At 45.0% G+C, this 27399-nt stretch overlaps 2 protein-coding genes across 2 annotated transcripts in view; one reads left to right on the top strand and one right to left on the bottom strand.

Moving 5' to 3' along the window:
- Positions 1-186: 186 nt before the first annotated feature.
- Positions 187-9263, bottom strand: LOC131949424 (uncharacterized). Its single transcript, XM_059311330.1, has 6 exons — positions 9135-9263; positions 8288-8438; positions 7410-7538; positions 2648-2818; positions 803-913; positions 187-355 (listed from the first exon to the last, which is right to left on the bottom strand). Exons 1-6 carry the CDS (start codon positions 9174-9176, stop codon positions 342-344), a joined length of 618 nt encoding a protein of 205 aa, XP_059167313.1. The 5' UTR covers positions 9177-9263; the 3' UTR covers positions 187-341.
- Positions 9264-17979: 8716 nt separating this feature from the next.
- LOC131949421 (septin-2) overlaps positions 17980-27399 on the top strand; it is a 30925-nt gene continuing 21505 nt past the window's right edge. The window contains exons 1-2 of the mRNA XM_059311321.1: positions 17980-18260; positions 22451-22497. Of these exons, the coding sequence (XP_059167304.1) occupies positions 18188-18260; positions 22451-22497 (120 nt within the window). The 5' untranslated portion in view covers positions 17980-18187. The remainder of the gene's footprint in view (positions 18261-22450; positions 22498-27399) is intronic.

Here is a 27399-nt window from a genome sequence, read left to right on the forward strand (position 1 = left end):
GATGAAGTCTCTTACATATTTTAGCGACTGAAGAATGTTAGACTGATAATGAGATATTCTTGTGTTGTTATCGGTTACAAATTAATCTGTAAGCTGAACTAAATCGCTGCATTAGAATTGGGTCAAAATTGTGTTAAAAAATTCGCCACAGGCAAAAGGAAAGATAGGAAAATTGTCAAATACATATAAAAGTTTGTAAAAAGCAAATTAATTTATTTTTATTGCTTTTTTTCACGGTCAAGCTGGAAACAAGTTTAAACTGAAACAAAATCTTCTGCAAAATGACGTCTGCTAAAGGTGACGTCTTCTAGAGGTGACGTCTGCTGGCGTTGACGTGTAGACTATCCACAAGTTCCTGGTGACAAGAGAAAACATCACGTGACTAAATGTTCAGATGGTAACATTAAATATTAAAGTCTCGCCACACCCCCACCCCACACCCACCCATAGATAGTTTTCACCACACCATACACCCAAAGGTCAACCCACCCCACCGTACCCATAGGGTCAACTGATCACTCGACCCCCAGGTTTCACTAACCCCCCCCCCCCCATATACCCTCTAGGGTCAACTGATCCCACCCTACCCCCTAAGGTCAACTGGCCTACCCTACCCCCTAGGGTCAACTGACCACCCCACCCTTCCCCCTAGGGTCAACTGATCACCCCTAACCCCTGGGATCAACTGATCACCCCTAACCCCTGGGATCAACTGATCACCCCTAACCCCTAGGGTCAACTGACCACCCGACCTTACCCCCTAGGGTCAACTGGCCCAACCCGACCCCCATGTTTGACTCACCTGTCTCCCCCTGGGGTATCACCATGAAACCTGACCCGTGGCAGGACAGACCAGCGGCACAGGGACATTCCATGTTCATGTCTGACACCTGGGTCACCCTCACCAGGCAGTCTGGGGGTCAAGGTGGGGGGTCAAGTTAGGGGGGGGGTCAACATTAAGTCAAAATGAAAAGTTTGTTTAGCGAAAAATTGCGTCAGTGTGAGACGAATATGAACATTTTTTTAGTTAACATTTTTTGGATAGATACATTACTACATTTGTTAATTATAAACTTTTTTTTAAAATAAATCTTGAGAAATATCTTTTGTACAAGATTATAAAACTACATTTGGACATGGTTATAAAACTACAACTTTTGGATATGATAATAAAACTACAACTTTTGGACATGATTATAAAACTACAACTTTTGGACATGATTATAAAACTACAACTTTTGGACATAATTATAAAACTACAACTTTTGGACATGATTATAAAACTACAACTTTTGGACATGATTATAAAACTACAACTTTTGGACATGATTATAAAACTAAAACTTTTGGACATGATTATAAAACTACAACTTTTGGACATGATTATAAAACTACAACTTTTGGACATGATTATAAAACTACAACTTTTGGACATGATTACAAAACTACAACATTTGGACATGATTATAAAACTACAACATTTGGACATGATTATAAAACTACAATTTTTGGACATGATTATAAGACTACAACTTTGGACATGATTATAAGACTACAACTTTGGACATGATTATAAAACTACAACTTTTGGACATGATTATAAAACTACAACTTTTGGACATGATTATAAAACTACAACTTTTGGACATGATTATAAAACTACAACTTTGGGACATGATTATAAAACTACAACTTTTGGACATGATTATAAAACTACAACTTTTGGACATGATTATAAAACTACAACTTTGGGACATGATTATAAAACTACAACTTTCGGACATGATTATAAAACTACAACTTTCGGACATGATTATAAAACTACAACTTTGGACATGATTATAAAACTACAACTTTGGGACATGATTATAAGAAACTACAACTTTTGGACATGATTATAAGACTACAACCTTTGGACATGATTATAAAACTACAACTTTTGGACATGATTATAAAACTACAACTTTCGGACATGATTATAAAACTACAACTTTTGGACATGATTATAAAACTACAACTTTCGGACATGATTATAAAACTACAACTTTCGGACATGATTATAAAACTACAACTTTTGGACATGATTATAAAACTACAACTTTTGGACATGATTATAAAACTACAACTTTTGGACATGATTATAAAACTACAACTTTTGGACATGATTATAAAACTACAACTTTGGACATGATTATAAAACTACAACTTTCGGACATGATTATAAAACTACAACATTTGGACATGATTATAAAACTACAACTTTCGGACATGATTATAAAACTACAACTTTTGGACATGATTATAAGACTACAACTTTGGACATGATTATAAAACTACAACTTTTGGACATGATTATAAAACTACAACTTTTGGACATGATTATAAAACTACAACTTTTGGACATGATTATAAAACTACAACTTTGGACATGATTATAAAACTACAACTTTCGGACATGATTATAAAACTACAACATTTGGACATGATTATAAAACTACAACTTTCGGACATGATTATAAAACTACAACTTGTGGACATGATTATAAAACTACACCTACTGGACATGATTATAAAACTACAACTTTTGGACATGATTATAAGACTACAACTACTGGACATTAGTGTAAGACTACAAACAAGGACCTACAGTCTCCGACTCCACCAAGTTTCTTGCACACTCCCCCAGCCCCAAAGGCCGCTCGCCTTCTCCCCACGGGCTGCATGAGGCTGATACAACATTCGTCTGCCCCACAGTCCCTGACAGTAGAGCAGGGGGCGTCCACAGCTTTCTTGGTCAGGGCAGGGGCCGAACACACGCCTGATATGTAAACAAATGGAGGATGTTATACATTGTTTATGCATTTTTTAATAAACCTAAAAAAATTGGACTAAATTTTAAAACTACATACTCACCAACCTCCCCCTGGGGTACCTAAAATGTGTACTCACCAACCTCCCCCTGGGGTACCTAAAGTGTGTACTCACCAACCTCCCCCTGAGGTACCTAAAGTGTGTACTCACCAACCTCCCCGTGGGGTACCTAAAGTGTGTACTCACCAACCTCCCCCTGGGGTACCTAAAATATGTACTCACCAACCTCCCCCTGGGGTACCTAAAGTGTGTACTCACCAACCTCCCCCTGGGGTACCTAAAAGGTGTACTCACCAACCTCCCCCTGGGGTACCTAAAGTGTGTACTCACCAACCTCCCCCTGGGGTAGTGTGTACCCACCAACCTCCCCCTGGGGTACCTAAAGTATGTACTCACCAACCTCCCCCTGGGGTACCTAAAGTGTGTACTCACCAACCTCGCCCTGGGGTACCTAAAGTGTGTACTCAGAAACCTCGCACTGGCGTACCTAAAGTGTGTACTCACCAACCTCCCCCTGGGGTACCTAAAGTGTGTACTCACCAACCCTGGGGTACCTAAAGTGTGTACTCACCAACCTCCCCGTGGGGTACCTAAAGTGTGTACTCACCAACCTCCCCCTGGGGTACCTAAAGTGTGTACTCACCAACCTCCCCCTGGGGTACCTAAAGTGTGTACTCACCAACCTCCCCCTGGGGTAGTGTGTACTCACCAACCTTCCCCTGAGGTACCTAAAGTGTGTACTCACCAACCTCCCCCTGGGGTACCTAAAGTGTGTACTCACCAACCTCCCCCTGGGGTAGTGTGTACTCACCAACCTCCCCCTGGGGTACCTAAAGTGTGTACTCACCAACCCTGGGGTACCTAATGTGTGTACTCACCAACCTCCCCCTGGGGTAGTGTGTACTCACCAACCTTCCCCTGAGGTACCTAAAGTGTGTACTCACCAACCTCCCCCTGGGGTACCTAAAGTGTGTACTCACCAACTTCCCCTGTGGTACCTAAAGTGTGTACTCACCAACCTCCCCCTGGGGTACCTAAAGTGTGTACTCACCAACCTCCCCCTGGGGTACCTAAAGTGTGTACTCACCAACCTCCCCCTGGGGTACCTAAAGTGTGTACTCACCAACCCTGGGGTACCTAAAGTGTGTACTCACCAACCCTGGGGTACCTAAAGTGTGTACTCACCAACCTCCCCCTGGGGTACCTAAAGTGTGTACTCACCAACCTCCCCCTGGGGTACCTAAAGTGTGTACTCACCAACCTCCCCCTGGGGTACCTAAAGTGTGTACTCACCAACCTCCCCCTGGGGTACCTAAAGTGTGTACTCACCAACCTCCCCCTGGGGTACCTAAAGTGTGTACTCACCAACCTCCCCCTGGGGTACCTAAAGTGTGTACTCACCAACCTCCCCCTGGGGTACCTAAAGTGTGTACTCACCAACCTCCCCCTGGGGTACCTAAAGTGTGTACTCACCAACCCTGGGGTACCTAAAGTGTGTACTCACCAACCCTGGGGTACCTAAAGTGTGTACTCACCAACCTCCCCCTGGGGTACCTAAAGTGTGTACTCACCAACCTCCCCGTGGGGTACCTAAAGTGTGTACTCACCAACCTCCCCCTGGGGTACCTACAGTGTGTACTCACCAACCCTGGGGTACCTAAAGTGTGTACTCACCAACCTCCCCCTGGGGTACCTAAAGTGTGTACTCACCAACCTCCCCCTGGGGTACCTAAAGTGTGTACTCACCAACCCTGGGGTACCTAAAGTGTGTACTCACCAACCTCCCCGTGGGGTACCTAAAGTGTGTACTCACCAACCTCCCCCTGGGGTACCTAAAGTGTGTACTCACCAACCTCCCCCTGGGGTACCTAAAGTGTGTACTCACCAACCTCCCCCTGGGGTACCTAAAGTGTGTACTCACCAACCTCCCCCTGGGGTACCTAAAGTGTGTACTCACCAACCTCCCCCTGGGGTACCTAAAGTGTGTACTCACCAACCTCCCCCTGGGGTACCTAAAGTGTGTACTCACCAACCTCCCCCTGGGGTACCTAAAGTGTGTACTCACCAACCTCCCCCTGGGGTACCTAAAGTGTGTACTCACCAACCTCCCCCTGGGGTAGTGTGTACTCACCAACCTCCCCCTGGGGTACCTAAAGTGTGTACTCACCAACCTCCCCCTGGGGTACCTAAAGTGTGTACTCACCAACCTCCCCCTGGGGTACCTAAAATGTGTACTCACCAACCTCCCCCTGGGGTACCTACAGTGTGTACTCACCAACCCTGGGGTACCTAAAGTGTGTACTCACCAACCTCCCCCTGGCGTACCTAAAGTGTGTACTCACCAACCTCCCCCTGGGGTACCTAAAGTGTGTACTCACCAACCTCCCCCTGGGGTACCTAAAGTGTGTACTCACCAACCTCCCCCTGGGGTAGTGTGTACTCACCAACCTCCGCCTGGGGTACCTAAAGTGTGTACTCACCAACCTCCCCCTGGGGTACCTAAAGTGTGTACTCACCAACCTCCCCCTGGGGTACCTAAAGTGTGTACTCACCAACCTCCCCCTGGGGTAGTGTGTACTCACCAACCTCCCCCTGGGGTACCTAAAGTGTGTACTCACCAACCTCCCCCTGGGGTAGTGTGTACTCACCAACCTCCCCCTGGGGTACCTAAAGTGTGTACTCACCAACCTCCCCCTGGGGTACCTAAAGTGTGTACTCACCAACCTCCCCCTGGGGTACCTAAAGTGTGTACTCACCAACCTCCCCCTGGGGTAGTGTGTACTCACCAACCTCCCCCTGGGGTACCTAAAGTGTGTACTCACCAACCTCCCCCTGGGGTACCTAAAGTGTGTACTCACCAACCTCCCCCTGGGGTAGTGTGTACTCACCAACCTCCCCCTGGGGTACCTAAAGTGTGTACTCACCAACCTCCCCCTGGGGTACCTAAAGTGTGTACTCACCAACCTCCCCCTGGGGTACCTAAAGTGTGTACTCACCAACCTCCCCCTGGGGTACCTAAAGTGTGTACTCACCAACCTCCCCCTGGGGTAGTGTGTACTCACCAACCTCCCCCTGGGGTACCTAAAGTGTGTACTCACCAACCTCCCCCTGAGGTACCTAAAGTGTGTACTCACCAACCTCCCCCTGGGGTACCTAAAGTGTGTACTCACCAACCTCCCCCTGGGGTACCTAAAGTGTGTACTCACCAACCTCCCCGTGGGGTACCTAAAGTGTGTACTCACCAACCTCCCCCTGGGGTACCTAAAGTGTGTACTCACCAACCTCCCCCTGGGGTACCTAAAGTGTGTACTCACCAACCTCCCCCTGGGGTACCTAAAGTGTGTACTCACCAACCTCCCCCTGGGGTAGTGTGTACTCACCAACCTCCCCCTGGGGTACCTAAAGTGTGTACTCACCAACCTCCCCCTGGGGTACCTAAAGTGTGTACTCACCAACCTCCCCCTGGGGTACCTAAAGTGTGTACTCACCAACCTCCCCCTGGGGTACCTAAAGTGTGTACTCACCAACCTCCCCCTGGGGTACCTAAAGTGTGTACTCACCATCCTCCCCCTGGGGTACCTAAAGTGTGTACTCACCAACCTCCTCCTGGGGTACCTAAAGTGTGTACTCACCAACCTCCCCCTGGGGTAGTGTGTACTCACCAACCTCCCCCTGGGGTACCTAAAGTGTGTACTCACCAACCTCCCCCTGGGGTACCTAAAGTGTGTACTCACCAACCTCCCCCTGGGGTACCTAAAATGTGTACTCGCCAACCTCCCCCTGGGGTACCTAAAGTGTGTACTCACCAACCTCCCCCTGGGGTAGTGTGTACTCACCAACCTCCCCCTGGGGTAGTGTGTACTCACCAACCTCCCCCTGGGGTACCTATAGTGTGTACTCACCAACCTCCCCCTGGGGTAGTGTGTACTCACCAACCTCCCCCTGGGGTAGTGTGTACTCACCAACCTCCCCCTGGGGTAGTGTGTACTCACCAACCTCCCCCTGGGGTACCTAAAGTGTGTACTCACCAACCTCCCCCTGGGGTAGTGTGTACTCACCAACCCCCCCCCCCCCTGGGGTACCTAAAGTGTGTACTCACCAACCTCCCCCTGGGGTAGTGTGTACGCACCAACCTCCCCCTGGGGTAGTGTGTACTCACCAACCTCCCCCTGGGGTAGTGTGTACTCACCAACCTCCCCCTGGGGTAGTGTGTACTCACCAACCTCCCCCTGGGGTAGTGTGTACTCACCAACCTCCCCCTGGGGTAGTGTGTACTCACCAACCTCCCCCTGGGGTACCTAAAGTGTGTACTCACCAACCTCCCCCTGGGGTACCTAAAGTGTGTACTCACCAACCTCCCCCTGGGGTAGTGTGTACTCACCACCCCCCCCCCTGGGGTACCTAAAGTGTGTACTCACCAACCTCCCCCTGGGGTAGTGTGTACTCACCAACCTCCCCCTGGGGTAGTGTGTACTCACCAACCTCCCCCTGGGGTAGTGTGTACTCACCAACCTCCCCCTGGGGTAGTGTGTACTCACCAACCTCCCCCTGGGGTACCTCACGAAAACCTGAGCCCACACAGTGACTGCCGTCCTGACAGGGACAGCTGTTGTAGTACATCGTGCTGTCATGTGTCGGTAGATACTGCTCGTTGTTCACGTAACATTCTGGGTGGTGAGAAATGGGACAGGTGGGACAAATGGGACAGGTGGTGACAAACGTGACAGGTGGGACAAATGTGACAGGTGGGACAGGTGGGACAGGTGGGACAGGTGGGACAGGTGGGACAAATGGGACAGGTGGGACAGGTGGGACAAATGGGACAGGTGGGACAGGTGTGACAGGTTATACAGGTGTGACAAATGTGACAGGTGGGACAGGTGGGACAGGTGGGACAAACGTGACAGGTGGGACAGGTGGGACAGGTGTTACAGGTGGTGACAAATGGGACAGGTGGGACATACGTGACATATGGCACAGGTGGAACAGGTGTGACAAATGGGACAGGTGTGACAGATGTGACAGGTGGGACAGGTGTGACAGGTGAGACAGGTGGGACAGGTGTGACAGGTGAGACAGGTGGGACAGGTGTGATAGGTGTGACAAATGTGACAGGTGTGATAGGTGTGACAGAAGTGACAAGATCACCTAAGTGTGGTCAAACTTGTAAGCTGTAAGCATGTTACAGCCCACCAAGCTACACCCCCTCCCCAGAGGCGTAGCGAGGGGGGGGGGCGGGGGACATATGTCCCCGGGCGCCGACTTTAGGGGGAGCGCCTAAATGAAAAGTTCGCGAGGGGGGAGGGGGTGCAAAACGAAAGTTTGTCCCCGGGTGCCGGGAAGGGTCGCTACGCCTCTGCCCCTCCCTCACAAACTTACTGTCGCCTGTAGTGCCCCTGTGTACACAAAAACTTACTGTCCCCTGTAGTGCCCCTGTGTACACATGTGCCTCCCAGCTGTTTTCTGCCCAGTATGAATCTGCTGCCCATACAACACTGGCCAGCAGCACAGTCTGAGCTGGTCAGACAGCTGTTTGTCTGTCTGGCATGCTGTCTGTCATCTGCTGTCTGTGAACAAGCAAGTCACGTGACACGTGATAGGTTCTGGTTTTAGTTTTCTGCACCAGTCAATAGTGATTGTACACACCAAAACATTGCATAAAAAAAGGTTTTAATAACAGGCTATGATGTAATAATGTACTAAATAGGAGAAAAAAATAAAGAATTAAAAAATAGTGCGGAATAGTAGTATAGGACAGCATATTCATTTCAGAAAATTTTAATTAAGTCTTAAAAATTAATTAGGTACCAATTATGTCAAATTTAATGTCATATTGCATTGTCTTCAAGTCTTGACCCACGCCGAATTTAAGAGAAATTGGTCGGTTAGAAGTGCCCGAAATTTCACTCGCCCGTTTCAGACAGAGGAAGCAAGTTAAATAAAAGCTTTTAAAAAGAAGATGATTCGATATATTTTCATTAGCTTTATAACAGATATAGTATAAATATCAGAGTGTGGGTTGCCAAATATGCATTAGTCGAGTAATGACGTCATTTGACTGCAGTGAATGACAGAATTATCTCCCTGTTAAAAATCCTGTTGTTGTCTGCACTTGTCTCTGTGATTGTTCCGTGGGCCGTGAGTGAGTATCGTCCCTTGGTATTTCACAGGGCTTCTTATCGCCCTTACCCGTGAAAACAGAAACGATAACTGTGTCGCTTCACAGAACAGCGGAGGTAAACAAATAAAGGGGGGTAACTTACAACAGCCGCGACAGCCAGAAATATAAGAATCAAAACCTTCATGTTCACGCGTCAACTCTCGTCTCGTCTATGGCGTGAAGTCACGAGACTTGTCGCTGATTAACGGCCGGTTTGATCCAGATAACAAATTAAATTGTAGGTCTAGTCCCTGGTCAAATCGTGCTAGCATTTTTTTCTTGAGAATACAAGGGCTGTAAAACAGACGCCACCAAGTGACCCCCCCCCCCCCTACAGATGTGTTCCAAATGTGCATGTGACCAGGACAGCCTACAAAATTACGGCCACACATTCAAAGTACTAGTTTTTTTTTTTAATATTTAAAGTTGTTCTACTTTCATTAGATAAAAGATCTTTGTTTTCTTAATTGACCAAGGTTCTAAAGGACGATGGCCTAATGTTCTGTTTTTCAAGTCCTATAGCGGTGTGTGGGTGGGGGGGGGGCTAGTGGTGGTGGCTTTGATCTGTCGTTCCTCTCGTCTGCTTCTTGTCCGTCCTCTGGCTGCATACGTTGTCCACATGTTGATAGTGCTCACCTTCTACCACTAGACACGTCTGATGATGGGGCTCACCATCCATCGCTAGACACACGTCTGTTGATGGTGAGGCAATCGTTGACTAAAGCATGACGGTACAGGGTGGTGTACGGCTGGTGTACGGTTGGTGTACGGTTGGTGTACGGCTGGTGTACGGTTGATGTACGGTTGGTGTACGACTGATGTACGGCTGGTGTACGGTTGGTGTACGGCTGATGTACGGTTGGTGTACGGTTGATGCACGGTTGTTGTACGGCTGGTGTACGGTTGGTGTACGGCTGGTGTACGGTTGATGTACGGCTGGTGTACGGGTAATGTACGGCTGATGTACAGTTGAACTTGAATTACGGCTGATGCACTGAGTCACTTCCTGCCGTAGAACTTCTAGAACTTTCTAAGTGGCTGGGGATTACGTAAGGTAACGAGTGCACGTGAGTCGGGAAGTGGATCTACCCCCCCCCCCCCCCAGCACACCCCACCCCCCACCAAGACATGACCGTGACGGTAAGTGGCTTAAGTGATGTGCTGTAACGAGCTAGTTTAAAACTTCTCCTCCTAGATCTGACGTTGTTGTTACACCCATCACGTGACCAGGTTACAGGTTAAAGGTTTCTCATCCTTTAAACCCCCCCCCCCCCCCCCGTACCAGGAAATAAACAAGAAAGAAAATATACCGGGAGTGAACTCCCCTAAACTTTCTCGAATATTCTTATATAAAAATAACAGGGGATGAGAACTCGGGCTATAGACATGATTTTTAATCAATTTTAAATATTTATAGTAGAAAAAAGAATTGCACACCAGTGAACGCCAAATAAAATGTGCATAATAGTGCTGAATATTATTGGTACTTTATAAATTTACATTCGTTTTTTGAGAAATAGGAAATAGCGTAAATTATTACTTCCGGGCAACGGAAATTACTCAAAATTTGAAAGAAGGTAGAGAATTAGATCTTTTACTTACGTGTGAAATTTCATTTATCTATCTGAAATATTACTCAAGTTATAGGCTTTTGAAAAATTTAAAGTAAAAAAAGTACCATTTCCGGTTATCGGAAATCGCTCAAAAGTTGTTACGGATCTACGATTTTGATAAAATACTTATATATGAAATTTCATCAAGCTAGCTGTAACGGTACTCAAGTTATCGTATTTACAGACACACACAAACACACTCACACATACACACAGACATACGGACAAGATTGCAGAATTTTGTTTTTCCGTATCAGTAAGGTGTAAAACGTCGAGATTTGCAAAAATCTACTTTCTCTATACTTCGTTTATACGAGAAAGTAAAAACGTAAATCTTTGTTTTTATGTAGCTGTTGTTTACATACAACGTGCTAGTAACGTGATTATAGAGATGGACATTTTGAGGTTACCTGAATAGGGGGGGGGGGGTAGATGAAGAAAGAAGAAAAAAAGGGAGGGGGGGGGAGGATCCAAATATAGGAACTGGGTGTGAAAGATTTGGAAATCTTGTGCTAAAATCAGATAGACCATGAAGTAGCATACGAATAAATATTTGTCTACAGCATCATGAAGTTCTACCTGCAATAACGTCTCTACATGTGATGGTTGATGTGACGTAATCAGGTTATATCACTGCCTTGCTTGTTGGTACAACCCCCACCTTAGGAGAGGTTACAACCCCCACCTTAGGAGAGGTTACAACCCCCATCTTAGGAGAGGTTACAACCCCCATCTTAGGAGAGGTTACAACCCCCACCTTAGGAGAGGTTACAACCCCCATCTTAGGAGAGGTTACAACCCCCACCTTAGGAGAGGTTACAACCCCCACCTTAGGAGAGGTTACAACCCCCATCTTAGGAGAGGTTACAACCCCCACCTTAGGAGAGGTTACAACCCCCACCTTAGGAGAGGTTACAACCCCCACCCACCCACGTTAGAAACTTGCCACCACAGAAACTTGCTATTTCAGAAATTTGCCACTACAGAAACTTGCTATTACAGAAATTTGCCACTACAGAAACTTGCTATTACAGAAATTTGCCACTACAGAAACTTGCTATTACAGAAATTTGCTACTACAGAAACTTGCTATTACAGAAATTTGCCACTACAGAAACTTGCTATTACAGAAATTTGTCACCTGATAATCTTGTTAAAGACACGGGTGCCATTATTCATAATGACTAAAGTAACACTAAAAGAACTTGTCATGTTTTACTCAATCAACTTGCCAACACAAAAAAAAAAAAGAAAAAAAAAAACTGGCTAGTCTCCCCTGCTGGGGACCCTGTCTATTTTTAGCACAAGCCTAGCGCGCGAGCTTCACGGGTAGAGCCCATTACGTCACGCGGCTCGCGGGCAGGGGGAGGTAAAAAAAAATGTCTCCCAGCGCGAGAGAGCGGCTCTAGCTCACGCCTGCGTGACGGTGAAGCTGGCAGACGAGAGTGAGTCACCGCCCGCGTCACCCGCGGAACTGTGTCAACCATTCTCCCCGCTCCACAGTGTCGTCAGGATACCCGTTACTTGTTTATTTTTTCTGCACGGAATTTTTCTATTTATAAACCATCTGAACGGTAAGGCATCCCTACTTTGACAATGCTTTAGCTATGGTTCAATGAGCTTCATTTGCTTTTCAAAGTGGATATTTTTTGGTTCGTTAAAAGTCAGTTTTGTTGCAGTTCTGTTTTTTAACGTGCTATGATTGTAAGGCTCCTGTGTTCACAACAATCTATCGTCTGCTTCTGTCGGAGATCGGGCGAGGTATCGATTTGGTTTTTACAAAACTCCAACTGTCGAAATGCTAAATAAACAAATCAAAACCAAAATGTTGGCCTATCATACCAGTTGTATTTAAAATATTTATGTTATTTTTTGATATTTCAAGTTTATAATTGACACTGAAGCACATGCGAGTAAATTTAATTCAAGACGTCCATTCTTTGGTGGTGCTTGTCGTGGCCTTCACCTTTCTTTTTGTTTTAACCTGATTCGTTTCTTTGTCAGAAGACGATGGATTAACTTTTTGTGTCCGATTGATTTTTTTTTTTTTACAATGCTTCACCAGTCAATGTGGTTGTCAATTTTTAGAAAAGTGGATTCAATGTGTGGGGTTGTATGGTGATTAAATAGCTGTAATTAAATTGTTTTAGTGTTAAAATGCCAATGTCAACACCTAGTGCAAGAAAGGGAAACGTGTTTATATTGGAATCAATGACTCACAAACCCCAAGGGAAAGCACTGCCGTTACACAGCGCCAGTGGTCGCCTGAAATTCTGGCACCAAGAGTTATCCGCACCTAGGTCTAATGTGCACTTTATGAGCACTCAAAAAAAACTTGGCAGTTGAAAGGGTTGAGGATAATTAATGCCTTGGGTGGGGGAGTGGGGGTTTATAAAAATAGCTTTAGTTTGAAGGATAAATTAGTAATGTGCTCATGCCTCTTCTTTACTCTTATATATACATACTATACATACATACACACACAACATATATATATATATATATATATATATATATATATATATATATATATATATATATATATATATATATATATATATATATATATATATATATATACAACCATCTGAGATACTTTAGAACCTCTCGCTGTATATACCGATTGCCATACCAAAATCACTGACTAATTTTTGTTGTGATAGTATGATGTAGGATGTCTGATGTTGGATGTCTGATGTTGGATGTCTGATGCTTGATCTGCGATGATTGATGTTTTATTTGTCGTGTGTTACGTTTGACATCTGATGATTGGCATGTGATGTGTAATGTGTGAATGTGGTGTGTGATTGTGGTGTGTGATTGTGGTGTGTGATAGATGAGATATCCCACACGATGTGAGAAAGTTCTCTGAATAATCTGACGAACATCGTGACTTGACCTTCGGCGTAACTAGGTCAGCGTGACCTTTACCACCCCCCCCCCCCCCCATTCAGATGGAATCCCCTAACATCGAATAATGCGAACAAGATCTCTGGAACTCATCACCAGCACAATGTGCAGCCGGTACCGCACATTGTGGGAGGGCGTGGTTCCATCTCACACAGATGTAACAATAAGCAGAACTACGGTCACACCCCCGTTATGGGGTGGGGGGTAGAAGAATTTACTTCCTGGTTCAGAGTGCTACCCCCACACCATCACGCCAACGATCTTGTTTGTATACACCGTTATAGGCAGGCAGGGATTAACTGGAGGCCATGTTTATATCAGGCAGGGATTAACTGGCGGTCGATAGTGCCAGTGACCCAATAGCGTGACTCGTGTATTGTCCATTTAAATAGCCAAAAGTTGTTTTACAAAAACTGGCTGAGTGCAGGCAGAACATGAGCAGACGATGTGTCTAGATCGATGGCTTTTGTCAGAGATCGATATCCGCCATTGTAGCAGTTGATGGTCAACGTATGGTGGGCGGCTGTGGTGTGGATGGTGTGGTCAGCTGATGGTGTGGTCAGCTGATGGTGTGGTCAGCTGATGGTGTGGTCAGCTGATAGTGTGGTCAGCTGATGCTGTGGTCAGATGATGGTGTGGTCAGCTGATGGTGTGGTCAGCTGATGGTGTGGTCAGCTGATGGTGTGGTCAGCTGGTGGTGTGGTCAGCTGATGGTGTGGATGGTGTGGATGGTGTGGTCAGCTGATGGTGTGGTCAGCTGATGGTGTGGTCAGCTGATGGTGTGGATGGTGTGGTCAGCTGATGTTGTGGATGATGTGGTCAGCTGATGTTGTGGATGATGTGGTCAGCTGATGGTGTGGTCAGCTGATGATGTGGTCAGCTGAAGTTGTGGATGATGTGGTCAGCTGATGGTGTGGTCAGCTGATGGTGTGGTCAGCTGATAGTGTGGTCAGCTGATGGTGTGGTCAGATGATGGTGTGGTCAGCTGATGGTGTGGTCAGCTGATGGTGTGGTCAGCTGATGGTGTGGTCAGCTGATGGTGTGGTCAGCTGATGGTGTGGTCAGCTGATGGTGTGGATGGTGTGGTCAGCTGATGGTGTGGTCAGCTGATGGTGTGGTCAGCTGATGGTGTGGATGGTGTGGTCAGCTGATGGTGTGGTCAGCTGATGTTGTGGATGATGTGGTCAGCTGATGTTGTGGATGATGTGGTCAGCTGATGGTGTGGTCAGCTGATGATGTGGTCAGCTGATGTTGTGGATGATGTGGTCATCTGATGGTGTGGTCAGCTGATGGTGTGGATGGTGTGGTCAGCTGATGGTAGTCAGCTGATGTTGTGGATGATGTGGTCAGCTGATGTTGTGGATGGTGTGGTCAGCTGATGGTGTGGTCAGCTGATGATGTGGATGGTGTGGTCAGCTGATGGTGTGGTCAGCTGATGGTGTGGATGGTGTGGTCAGCTGATGTTGTGGATGATGTGGTCAGCTGATGTTGTGGAGGATGTGGTCAGCTGATGTTGTGGATGATGTGGTCAGCTGATGGTGTGGTCAGCTGATGGTGTGGATGGTGTGGTCAGCTGATGTTGTGGATGATGTGGTCAGCTGATGGTGTGGTCAGCTGATGGTGTGGATGATGTGGTCAGCTGATGGTGTGGTCAGCTGATGTTGTGGATGATGTGGTCAGCTGATGGTGTGGTCAGCTTATGTTGTGGATGGTGTGGTCATCTGATGGTGTGGTCAGCTGATGTTGTGGATGATGTGGTCAGCTGATGGTGTGGTCAGCTGATGGTGTGGATGATGTGGTCAGCTGATGGTGTGGTCAGCTGATGTTGTGGATGGTGTGGTCATCTGATGGTGTGGTCAGCTGGTGGTGTGGTCAGCTGGTGGTCAACGTATGGTGGACGGCTGATGGTGGGCGGCTGATGGTGTGGATTAGGTACCTAAAAGAAAATGTCAGATGTAATTAAGCTCGCGTTGATTGGATGAGACAGTCGAGTCGTGTGACGCGAGCGACGCACGAAGGTTACTAATTGAGAGGCGGGGATGTGGGGGTAGTGCTCCATTCTTGATGGCGTTAGGAGGGGGGGCGTACCGTATGGAGGCACCAAAGTAAAAGCCCTCCCAATATCCCAGTCCATGTCAGTTTTTCTTTCTTCTGGAAACTAACACGTCTTTGTCAAACTCCCCTTCGTGTTTAATTTTCTCGTCATTTGACTCAGTTACCCATCGTCCATTTGTCTGTCGCCCATTTGTCGTCCATTTGTCTGTCGCCCATTTCTCTGTCGACTATTTGTCTGTCGTCCATTTGTCTGTCGTCCATTTGTCTGTCGCCCATTTCTCTGTCGACTATTTGTCTGTCGTCCATTTGTCTGTCGTCCATTTGTCTGTCGCCCATTTGTCGTCCATTTGTCTGTCGTCCATTTGTCTGTCGTCCATTTGTCTGTCGTCCATTTGTCTGTCGTCCATTTGTCTGTCGTCCATTCGTCTGTCGCCCATTTGTCGTCCATTTGTCTGTCGTCCATTTGTCTGTCGTCCATTTGTCTGTCGCCCATTTGTCGTCCATTTGTCTGTCGTCATGTCGTCCATTTGTCTGTCGTCCATCTGTATGTCGTCCATTTGTCTGTCGTCCATTTGTCTGTCGCCCATTTGTCGTCCATTTGTCTGTCGTCTATTTGTCTGTCGTCCATTTGTCTGTCGTCCTGTCGTCCATTTGTCTGTCGTCCATTTGTCTGTCGTCCATTTGTCTGTCGTCCATTTGTCTGTCGTCCATTCGTCTGTCGCCCATTTGTCGTCCATTTGTCTGTCGTCCATTTGTCTGTCGTCCATTTGCCTGTCGCCCATTTGTCGTCCATTTGTCTGTCGTCCTGTCGTCCATTTGTCTGTCGTCCATCTGTATGTCGTCCATTTGTCTGTCGTCCATTTGTCTGTCGTCCTGTCGTCCATTTGTCTGCCGTCCATTTGTCTGTCGCCCATTTGTCGTCCATTTGTCTGTCGTCTATTTGTCTGTCGTCCATTTGTCTGTCGTCCTGTCGTCCTTTTGTCTGTCGTCCATTTGTCTGTCGTCCATTTGTCTGTCGTCCATTTGTCTGTCGTCCATTTGCCTGTCGTCCATTTGCCTGTCGTCCATTTGCCTGTCGTCCATTTGCCTGTCGTCCATTTGTCTGTCGTCCATTTGCCTGTCGTCCATTTGTCTGTCGTCCATTTGCCTGTCGTCCATTTGCCTGTCGCCCATTTGTCTGTATGTTTAGGTCTTGACCCCCGTCACGTGATCGACACGTGGAGCTATTTATAGCCCAGGAGTTCACGGATTGTCTCGTTGCCAGCGAGTTGCCGAGACAAAGGAAGATTATCACACACAACCGGAAACGTGATTGGATTATCTACACCTGTTTGGTCTATCTGCACCTGCACCTGTGAGGTGCACACCTGACAATCACCGGGTCGTCTGATTGATGCAGACTTTGAACTGTGTAGACCCCCCTCCCCACCTGTGTACCTCAACCAACTGTGTAGACTCCCCCTCCCCACCTTAGAGGAGCAGCTTGTATCACCCCAGGAGTATGTACAGGACCCCGGCCTTCCACCCGCTCCCTATATTTGTACAAACTGTCCCCCTCACGTGTCGACTGAAATGTTTCCTTGATGTGCGTGAGTAGTTACTGGCCGCACGTACATGACGTCACTCTCACGTGACCTGTAATGTGTTGAGCCGCTAGCGTCCAGTCTAGCAAACAATTTATCATTAGTTTTTTTGGGGACTCTACTTCACCTGCTCCATGGACGGTCAGGTTCCAAAGGGTACTTGGGGCTCATGTAATGGGGGGGGGGGGAGGGGGAGCTTGTTTGGGGCGAGGATAGTTTCTATTGTTGGGGTAGCGTATGTGGGTGGGGTTCACCCTCCCCCCCTCCAATCTAAACACATGACCTTAAGGATCACGTGACCAAACCTGACCTTGTTGACCTACTTCTGACTGGACACCTGGACACATGTTTACACCCCCCCCCCTGCGCCATCTGATTGCGTCACCCAACGTACAAGGACCGAAAATGTTGACCTGCGTCAAGGTGGCGTCAATGACAAGCTGACAGTTTTTCTAGTAGCCAGTGGTCAAGTCTTTGTTGTCATGTTTCAGCCAGCGGTCAGGCTTCAGACTGTGGTCAGGCTTCAGACTGTGGTCAGTGGCTAAATTAGTTGTATTTGCTTCTCCTGTGTTGTGTGTTTAGATTTGTTAACAAGTGTGCCGATATATTTACACAGACGGCAGGTTTTAACGACGTGTGTTAGAGATATGTGCTAGAGTTCCTGTGGTTAGACCAAAAAATTTCTCCTGGATGCATCAAGTTTTTAAGTTTCGCTTTTGGAGCATTTTATTCAACCACTTAAGCTTTTCAAACATCTTCAGAGCGATTGATTTGTTTTTAATTTAAGAAATCGAATTTCTCAACATAGTACAGTTGTTTCTCTATAAAGAGAGTGGTGTGTATTTATCTAGAGAAGAGACAGGCGGATTAAACGACATTGAAAGAATTCTTTCTGTGGGGTCGGGCGATGTTTAGTTGCTCACTGGGTGGTGCATGTCTGTAGACTTGATTGGACGATACCAAGTGAAATATTGATAGGGGTGACAGGTCAAGCCATGCACCGCTCCAGTGCGCCATCTGTTGACTCGCCCAGAAGCTGTCGTCTGCCAAAGTCTGGGTCCAGGACAGGTAAGAGAAACTTTTGTCGGCATGTCAGGACAGACTGACAGACAGACAGACAGACAGACAGACAAACAGACAGACGGACGGACGGACAGAAAGACGGACGGACAGACAGACAGACAAACAGACGGACGGACAGACAGACAGACGGACAGACAGACAGACGGACAGACGGACGGACGGACAGACAAACAGACAGACAGACGGATGGACGGACAGACTTTTTTAACATGCATGCATTGACATGCGAACTTCTACTGGCATGATTAATTAACGATTTGTTGGACTTAATTAATTAACGTATGCAGTTAGACACAGCTAGCTTATAACATCGCCAATTGCTATCAGTAACATTTGTTACATTCAGTTACAGTTACAAAACACGTACACAAAACCCGATGGCACCTTTAATCTAGCGATCTAAAACCTAGGTAGATCTAGACCTAATTAAGTGACGAAAAGTGTGTTCACATTTCGCTGCTTGGGGTTGGGTGTGGGGGGGGGGGGGGGGGTCCTCGGGGATGTCTTCTAATATTGTAAGTTAGGGTCAAAGTTCAGAGAGGGTTGCCAATTGTCGTCACCCTAGTGTGTCATTATTTACTGCCATGGTTAAAGTCGAGTGAGAGTTAAGGAATAAGGTCAAAGGTCGCCAGTGTCTGAAGCTTGAGAGTTTTTACCCTCTCATGTTGGGGAGTTGTGAGAAAGTTGATCGTGCCAAAAATAAACTCATTAAAAACCTCGGCGTGTAGGTGAGGGGGGGGGGGGTGGTGTATGGAGGGGAGTGCATGTATTCTAAAAATTTCTCAGTGTTTTGTGTCGATGATTTATTTTTTCATCTTGCGGTGCCAACATCAATAATCGTCATCGCCAGGAGTTACACGGTGGGGGGGGGGGAAATGGCGGGTAACACCTTCCGTACCCCCCCCCCCACCGTGTAACTCCTTCCGTAGTGTCCTGTTGTGTCCTACCATGTCCTGTGTCCTAACTGAGTAAATCACGCGAGAGACTGGGAGTATCAAAGGGACGCTACCCTGTCTAGACCAGAAACAAAACAATACAGAACAACATTGGCTTATCTCCCCTACACAAACCATACCTAGATACGTCATGAGTCTAGCGTGTAGGTCCGTGGGGCTAGAATTAGAATTTACTGCACATTGATAATTTGGCTGAATGTAACAGATTCTAGATGCGACATCTTTAATTTTATTTTATTTTTACGTTTTTCTATAGCTACACATTCTTAACTTTTTGCTTTTAAACAATTGGTATTGTTTTATAAGTGAAAAATTCACTGTTTCACTAACGTCTAGTAACTGTTTCACTAACGTCTAGTAACTGTTTCACTAACGTCTAGTAACTGTTTCACTAACGTCTACTAACTGTTTCACTAACGTCTACTAACTGTTTCACTAACGTCTACTAACTGTTTCACTAACGTCTAGTAACTGTTTCACTAACGTCTAGTAACTGTTTCACTAACGTCTAGTAACTGTTTCACTAACTTCTACTAACTGTTTCACTAACGTCTACTAACTGTTTCACTAACGTCTACTAACTGTTTCACTAACGTCTGCTAACTGTTTCACTAACGTCTGCTAACTGTGCCGTGTTTCACTGTTTACATTTGGAGTCGTCTGCTCCTGATTTTTGTTACCGCGAGATGCTGGCAATATGACGCTCCTTCCGCCCGGTGCCTGAAAATCCTGGCCAGTTGTTTATTTTAGGGGCGGGGTGGGCGACCTCAGGTAAGACAGGCGGATGAATGAACAGTGTGATGGCGCGATGGTGGGGGGGGGGGGGGGGGGAGGGGAGGGGTTTATAAATATGGCCGATTATCTGTATCAAAGATACGTCCAGTTAGCGCCAGATACAAAAATAGAAAACTGAACCTGACATTGTTTGGTCACAAAAAAAAAAAAAAAAACACGATATATAATAACCTGGGAAAGAGAGGGGCGGAGGTACGGGGGCTATTTATGCAGTTTTTAACTTGATTAATTTTACGTTCAAACAATGAGGACATTACATTTCTTCATCAAGGTAAGAAACAGGTAACTCGAAAGTTTTCTATCGCACAAGTTGCGCCCCCTTCCCACATTATTTAAATATTCACAGTGTCGAAACTGCCCCCCCCCCCGCCCACACACACACACAGAGTTTATATTTCGATGTACACAATAACTGTGGACTATAGTTAAATCAGTCTGTAAAGTCAAGTAGCCGACACTAAGTTCCCTCAGCTTGACGCCATTTTCAGTAGGGAAGAATTTTGAACTACCGAGACAATTCTATTTTCTATGGGCATCTGTTGCGTAAATCATTGATCACAGTTTACAGCAGTTAAATACTTGACATAAATTCACAAATCCAAGATGGCAAGTCAACGAGCAGAAGACACAAAAAAAATAATCTTTACGTCTGCTGGACAGGTTTGGTTAGCGTCAAGACAGAGGTTTAGATCTGCTTCTAATTGGCTCTGTCACATGGGGGGTGGGGGGGACGAGTTAAGGCGTGAGTTAAGGGGATGGTGTGGAGTTGGAGGCTGGCCCTGAGTAAGTTGACAACTGTCTTCTGCTGTTTTCTGCTGTCTTCTGCTGTCTGCGCCCATTTCAAGATGGGACCTGTCACTGTGAGCTTGACTTACCTGTGCAGGTAACAGGAAGCACCTGAGCCAGCAGACGTTAGAACCTGCCCCATAAATCCTGGAGGTCACGTGTCACGAGCAGCCAATCATTGAGCAGCCCTGACAGGGCCAGGAATAGAATGGGGAAATCCCGAAACTTTAGTATCGGGAGTTGGGCTTTCTCGGTGGATTTCTGAACATTTGGTGTCTACGGTTATATTAGAGAATTTGGTGGGTCCATGGTTATATTAGAGAATTTGGTATGTCCATGATTATATTAGAGAATTAGGTGTCTCCATTTATTACATGTATACAATTAGAAAACCTAACGGATCATTTTGGCCCTTGCATCCAATGTGTCTTAATTTCCCGAATATTTTATCAATCTGTCTTCTGCAATACTCCACGTGCAAGCTGTTTGCCTAATTACATAATTACTATACAGCCCTGTAACATTACAATACACATCCTTAACATTACTATACACCCCTCTAACATTACTATACACTAATACACCCCTCTAACATTACTATACACCCCTGTAACATTACTATACACCCCTCTAACATTACTATACACCCCTCTAACATTACTATACACCCCTCTAACATTACTATACACCCCTCTAACATTACTATACACCCCTCTAACATTACTATACACCCCTCTAACATTACTATACACTAATACACCCCTCTAACATTACTATACACCCCTCTAACATTACTATACACCTCTCTAACTTTACTATACACCCCTCTAACTTTACTATACACCCCTCTAACATTACTATCCACCCCTCTAACATTACTATAAATGTACCTTTTTTTTTCACTGCAGATTAGCTACTTTATTACAAACATTGAAAAAGTTTTTCCCAACAAGAATACACACAACTCACGAATATTTTAATGACAATAAAAGTAATCTGCTTGTCTAATTAATTACACTGACGTAATCAAATGATTTAATTAATTACACTGACGTAATCAAATGATTTAATTAATTACACTGACGTAATCAAATGATTTAATTAATTACACTGACGTAATCAAATGATTTAATTAATTACACTGACGTAATCAAATGATTCAATTAACTACACTGACGTAATCAAATGATTTAATTAATTACACTGACGTAATCAAATGATTTAATTAATTACACTGACGTAATCAAATGATTTAATTAATTACACTGACGTAATCAAATGATTTAATTAATTACACTGACGTAATCAAATGATTTAATTAATTACACTGACGTAATCAAATGATTTAATTAATTACACTGACGTAATCAAATGATTTAATTAATTACACTGACGTAATCAAATGATTTAATTAATTACACTGACGTAATCAAATGATTTAATTAATTACACTGACGTAATCAAATGATTTAATTAATTACACTGACGTAATCAAATGATTTAATTAATTACACTGACGTAATCAAATGATTTAATTAATTACACTGACGTAATCAAATGATTTAATTAATTACACTGACGTAATCAAATGATTTAATTAATTACACTGACGTAATCAAATGATTTAATTAATTACAGAGTCGCTAGAGAGGACAAGGGACGGTCGCTCGGCCATGAACGGGGCGGTAAGTTGTTTTTTTAATGTAGGGGGGGGGTCGATCATATTTTGGGGGGGGGGGGGGGGGTCGATCATATTTTGGGGGGGGGGGGGGGTCGATCATATTTGGGGGGGGGGGTCGATCATATCTTTTTTGGGGAGGGGGTCGATCATATTGTGGAGACTGTCTTGGCTGACCTGCTAAAACTCTGCTGGTCACGTGATTCCCGTACATTTGTAAACAGAGGCTGGATCTATAAATAGCCAGGAATGAGCTGTTGATTAGGGTAGAGGAGGAGGTAGGTGAGGGGTGGGGGAGGTGGTTGTTTTGGTTATGGAAGTAAATATTTCCTTAAGCTGGAGCCGTGTTGATTGGTCGTAGCCCGACGGTCATGTACTGGGGGGGGGGGGGTGACGTGGGTCATGTACTGGGTCTACGGGGTTTACTGAAGTGGTTAGGGTTAACTTTGGTTATAAACAAAGTTAGGGTTTACTTAGGTGCCTTATTTGACAGCCACACCCTCCATAAAACAACCCTCCCCACTCTATACATGTCCCCACTCCATCCTCCAACCTACCCCAACACAGTACCTACTCTATTCGTACTCCCTCCCACCTACCCCCCCCCCCCCCCACCCCCGACCCTCTGGTTAAACCACGCCATCCATCTTTCTTCACAACAACAACAAAACAAGACTGACACTTTGGGAATTCCAGAACTTTCCCCCTCGCCTCACTGAAAGACAACTCTGTCTTGTGGGGGAGGGGAAGGAGGGGGGGGGTCCCGCTGTGTTCGCGTGTGGAATTTGTTTTTCTAAACCTTACACCATTCTCTAATCCTTACACGCAGGGGCGGAGGTGGTGTGGGCAAGGGGTGGGGGGGGGATGTCTTCTTACGATTGTCTCAAGTATAGTGGCGTCTTTCCTAAGAAATTGGTTTTAAAAAATTACAAGAAAATTTTGCTTAAAAAAAAAGTCACCTTACGGAAACGAAATAGATCAAAACAAATGGTAACTGCTGTGGTGTGAACATTTTAATTACATACTAAATAAAGCGGGAGTGATCTCCCCTATACTTACTCGAATGTTCTTATATTACACTACGGGGGATGGCAACTCGGCATATAGACATACTTTTTAATCCATTTGTAGTTACTTAAATTTTAAAAAATAGAATAGAATCTCGTAGGAAAAAAAATTGCGCATCAAGTGAACAGCAAAATATGTGTATAAATAGTGTGGAATAATAGTACTTTATTAATTCATATTAGCTTTTTGAGAAATTGGAAACGGTACTCAATTATCCTGTTCACAATAGAACTATAGCGTGGACAAATGTAAATGTGCTTTCAAGATGTAAATCGGCATCCTTAGAAACAGAATAACCAGTTGTTTTATTAAATCAGAGTCCACCGCCCTCAAACAGGTGATGCTGCCTGAAAAGCGCAATTATCACTATTGAAATTTATAAATATGTAGGCCTATAAATAGGCATATATATATATATATATATATATATATATATATATATATATATATATATATATATATATATATATATATATATATATATATATATATGTGCGTGTGTCTGTGTGTGTGTGTGTGGTTATTTATTTCAAAACCCTCCCTACGCCCCTGTACATTGTCTAAACATTACTCTCCCCATCCCTTCCCATCGACTCCTCAACGCCACATTTAGCTTGGTTATTTCGCAACTAAGTCCGACAACCCATTAAAATGTGTAGGGATAATCAGCTACATCTTGATTAATGCCCCTGACGACCCTCATATGGGAACAAGTTGAGAAACAAAAGTACAGGAACATGTTCTGTCTTTTGCAAGCACTGACCCCTCTAGTCAACAGCCGGACATGGCCTTCATCTAGCGCATGCGCAGCATGACACCAATGAATTTTGTGGTGAACGTTTCAGCATCAGAAATTTTTTTAAAATACATCAAGTTTTGTATTCTAAATCATTTTTTTGTTAGTATCTAGAACATCAACACAAGACATCGTGAAGTGTCTGACTTCATCAGTGCTGTTGACTGGCTAAATACGTTGTGTGTGTGGGGGGGGGGGGGGGGTGTCCTTATGGAGAGTTGTTGAACTTTGACCTGGGAAGTTGATCTCGCGAACACTTGAGAAGCGATGTGGTGGTGACTCAAAAATCAATAATCAAGTTCATTTCCTGCCGAGTGTCAGAAATAATGGCGACAAATTGTTGAGTTCTCTGGTCAATTTTAGTTTCGGTCATTTTTCTGGCGGCTATGCGGTGTTAGGGGTGGGTGTGGGGTTCAATAAGGGGGGTCGGTGTGTGTATGCAGTGTTTCTTCCAGACTTTTTTTCTTCGGGGAGGGGGGGGGGGACACTGGTAAAAGTATATATTTTCTATATAAATTAAATACGTTGGGGGGGGGGGGGGGTGAGGGGGTAAATCCTGGGGGGGGGCTGCTGATTTGGAGCTGCTGATTTCGTGTCAAATGTTGTCTAAGTGTCGTCACAATGGGGTGGGGTTCATTCTGATGACTGTAAACCTTAGAAAAAGTGAATGTAATGTTTTGTTTGGCAGGAATTTGTCTCTTAAATAATCGCTCATTTAAAGACACAACACTGATAAAGGGACACTAGTCCTAAAGACACACCAGTCCTAGAGACACACCAGTCCTAAAGACATACCAGTCCTAAAGACACATCACTGCTAAAGACACACCAGTCCTAAAGACACACCAGTCCTAAAGACACACCAGTCCTAAAGACACACCAGTCCTAAAGACACACCAGTCCTAAAGACACACCAGTCCTAAAGACACACCAGTCCTAAAGACACACCAGTCCTAAAGACACATGCCCATCTATCACCGAGAGCTATTCGTCTGGCGGAATTTGTGTCGTCTGTCCACTTGCCGTCTTTTTACACAGATGGTGGTCATTGATTGGATAACCCGAGGTGACCGCTGTCCAGTGATTGGTTAATTAATCCAGCAGGCGTCACGTGTGCGCGTGAAATCAAAGAGTGAGTCAGTGACTGCTGGGCTGGTTTTTTACTTGACGTTGTGAAAATAGAAACTTGTTTTAAGGGGGACAACTGGGGATAATAAAACGATGTACAGTAATTCATGGGTTGTCTGTCCTTATGACAGTCGTCATAATATGAAGTACAATTGACGACTCGCCTGTAGAGAGTATGGTAATTAATAGGTCATCTAATATGTATGGGTCGCTATAAGCATTGGTCTCTGTGAAATCGCTTACACACTTAGAGACTAAAGCTTTGACTGAAAAAAAAGAAAAAAAAAGGTTTATTTTTGTTTTCTTTTAAAGCGTATTACTGATCAGTAGTTTTTTTTTTTTTTTTTTTTAATTTTGTTTTACTCAACTTATTAAATAGTACACGCAAATAATATTAATTGGAATTAATATCGTTCCAATTGCAAGAGTGTATTCTCTAAGAGCCCATGCAAATGAAACCCCGTCCTATAAACCTTTAACTGAGGTCAGTGAAGCGGAACGCGCCGTGAACTGTCAATCAAACACCGCCATAGGGCAGGCTGACCTTTGATCTTCACCTCAAACCTCAGGTCACGTTCAATAACAACAACACACTGACACACACACGCACACACTGACACACACGCACACACTGACACACACACGCACACACTGACACACACACGCACACACTGACACACACACACTGACACACACACGCACACACTGACACACACACGCACACACTGACACACACACGCACACACTGACACACACACACACACTGACAAACATAGACACACACACACGTACAGACACACACACACACGAGGTCTTCCAGTACGTTCCCCAGACAGGTAGTGTAGTCCAAGGTTATGTTAGTGTCACGGAGTGTGTTGTATGTTAGGGTTAGTGTTGAGGTTAGTGTTGAGGTTAATGTTGAGATTAGTGTTGAGGTTAGTGTTGAGGTTAGTGTTGAGGTTAGTGTTGAGGTTAGTGTTGAGGTTAGTGTCGAGGTTAGTGTTAAGGTTAGTGTTGAGGTTAGTGTTAAGGACACAACCACACCTCTCCACACAGACACAACCACACCTCTCCACACAGACACAACCACACCTCTCCACACAGACACAACCACACCTCTCCACACAGACACAACCACACCTCTCCACACAGACACAACCACACCTCTCCACACAGTCACAACCACACCTCTCCACACAGTCACAACCACACCTCTCCACACAGACACAACCACACCTCTCCACACAGACACAACCACACCTCTCCACACAGACACAACCACACCTCTCCACACAGACACAACCACAGACTAGCGTAGCTGTGACGTAAACAATTATTTCCAGATGACATTTGGCGTCACAAAATGGCGGGGTGACATTTCAGATCTACCGGATGTGCCATATTTTTTGCTATGAGTGTGTGTGTGTGTAGGTCCATTGTGTTGATGTGGCACACACGAGTAATGATGTGTACATTCCTGTACTAACTCGGCTCACGTTGCTTGTGTACATTTGCATGCTGTGTACACCTGCATGATGTGTACACCTGCATACTGTGTACACCTACACGGTGTGTCAAGTTGATTGTAGGAAAAAAAGTCACAGGAAAAAAAAACACAGGAAAAAAAACACAGAAAAAAAGTCACAGGAAAAAAAGTCACAGGAAAAAAAGTCACAGGAAAAAAAGTCACAAATATATATTTGCATGATACTTGTTAATACTTTTATGTATTAAATATTCAGAGAGTGCAAATTAACTTAGGATTAATTAAATGTAAAGTAATGTGTGTAGGCTGTATACGCATAGGAATTGTTATAATTCATCTAAAAATATTTAGTATGAAGTATGTAGATTGTAATTATTTTAAACTTAAGATTAGTAGCGTTTAATAGAATGCTCCAAAGTCCACGGTTTTAA

This window comes from Physella acuta, unplaced genomic scaffold, assembly GCF_028476545.2.
Source record: "Physella acuta isolate Inbredline_101_S28 unplaced genomic scaffold, ASM2847654v3 ptg000695l, whole genome shotgun sequence".
NCBI lineage: Eukaryota > Metazoa > Mollusca > Gastropoda > Physidae > Physella > Physella acuta.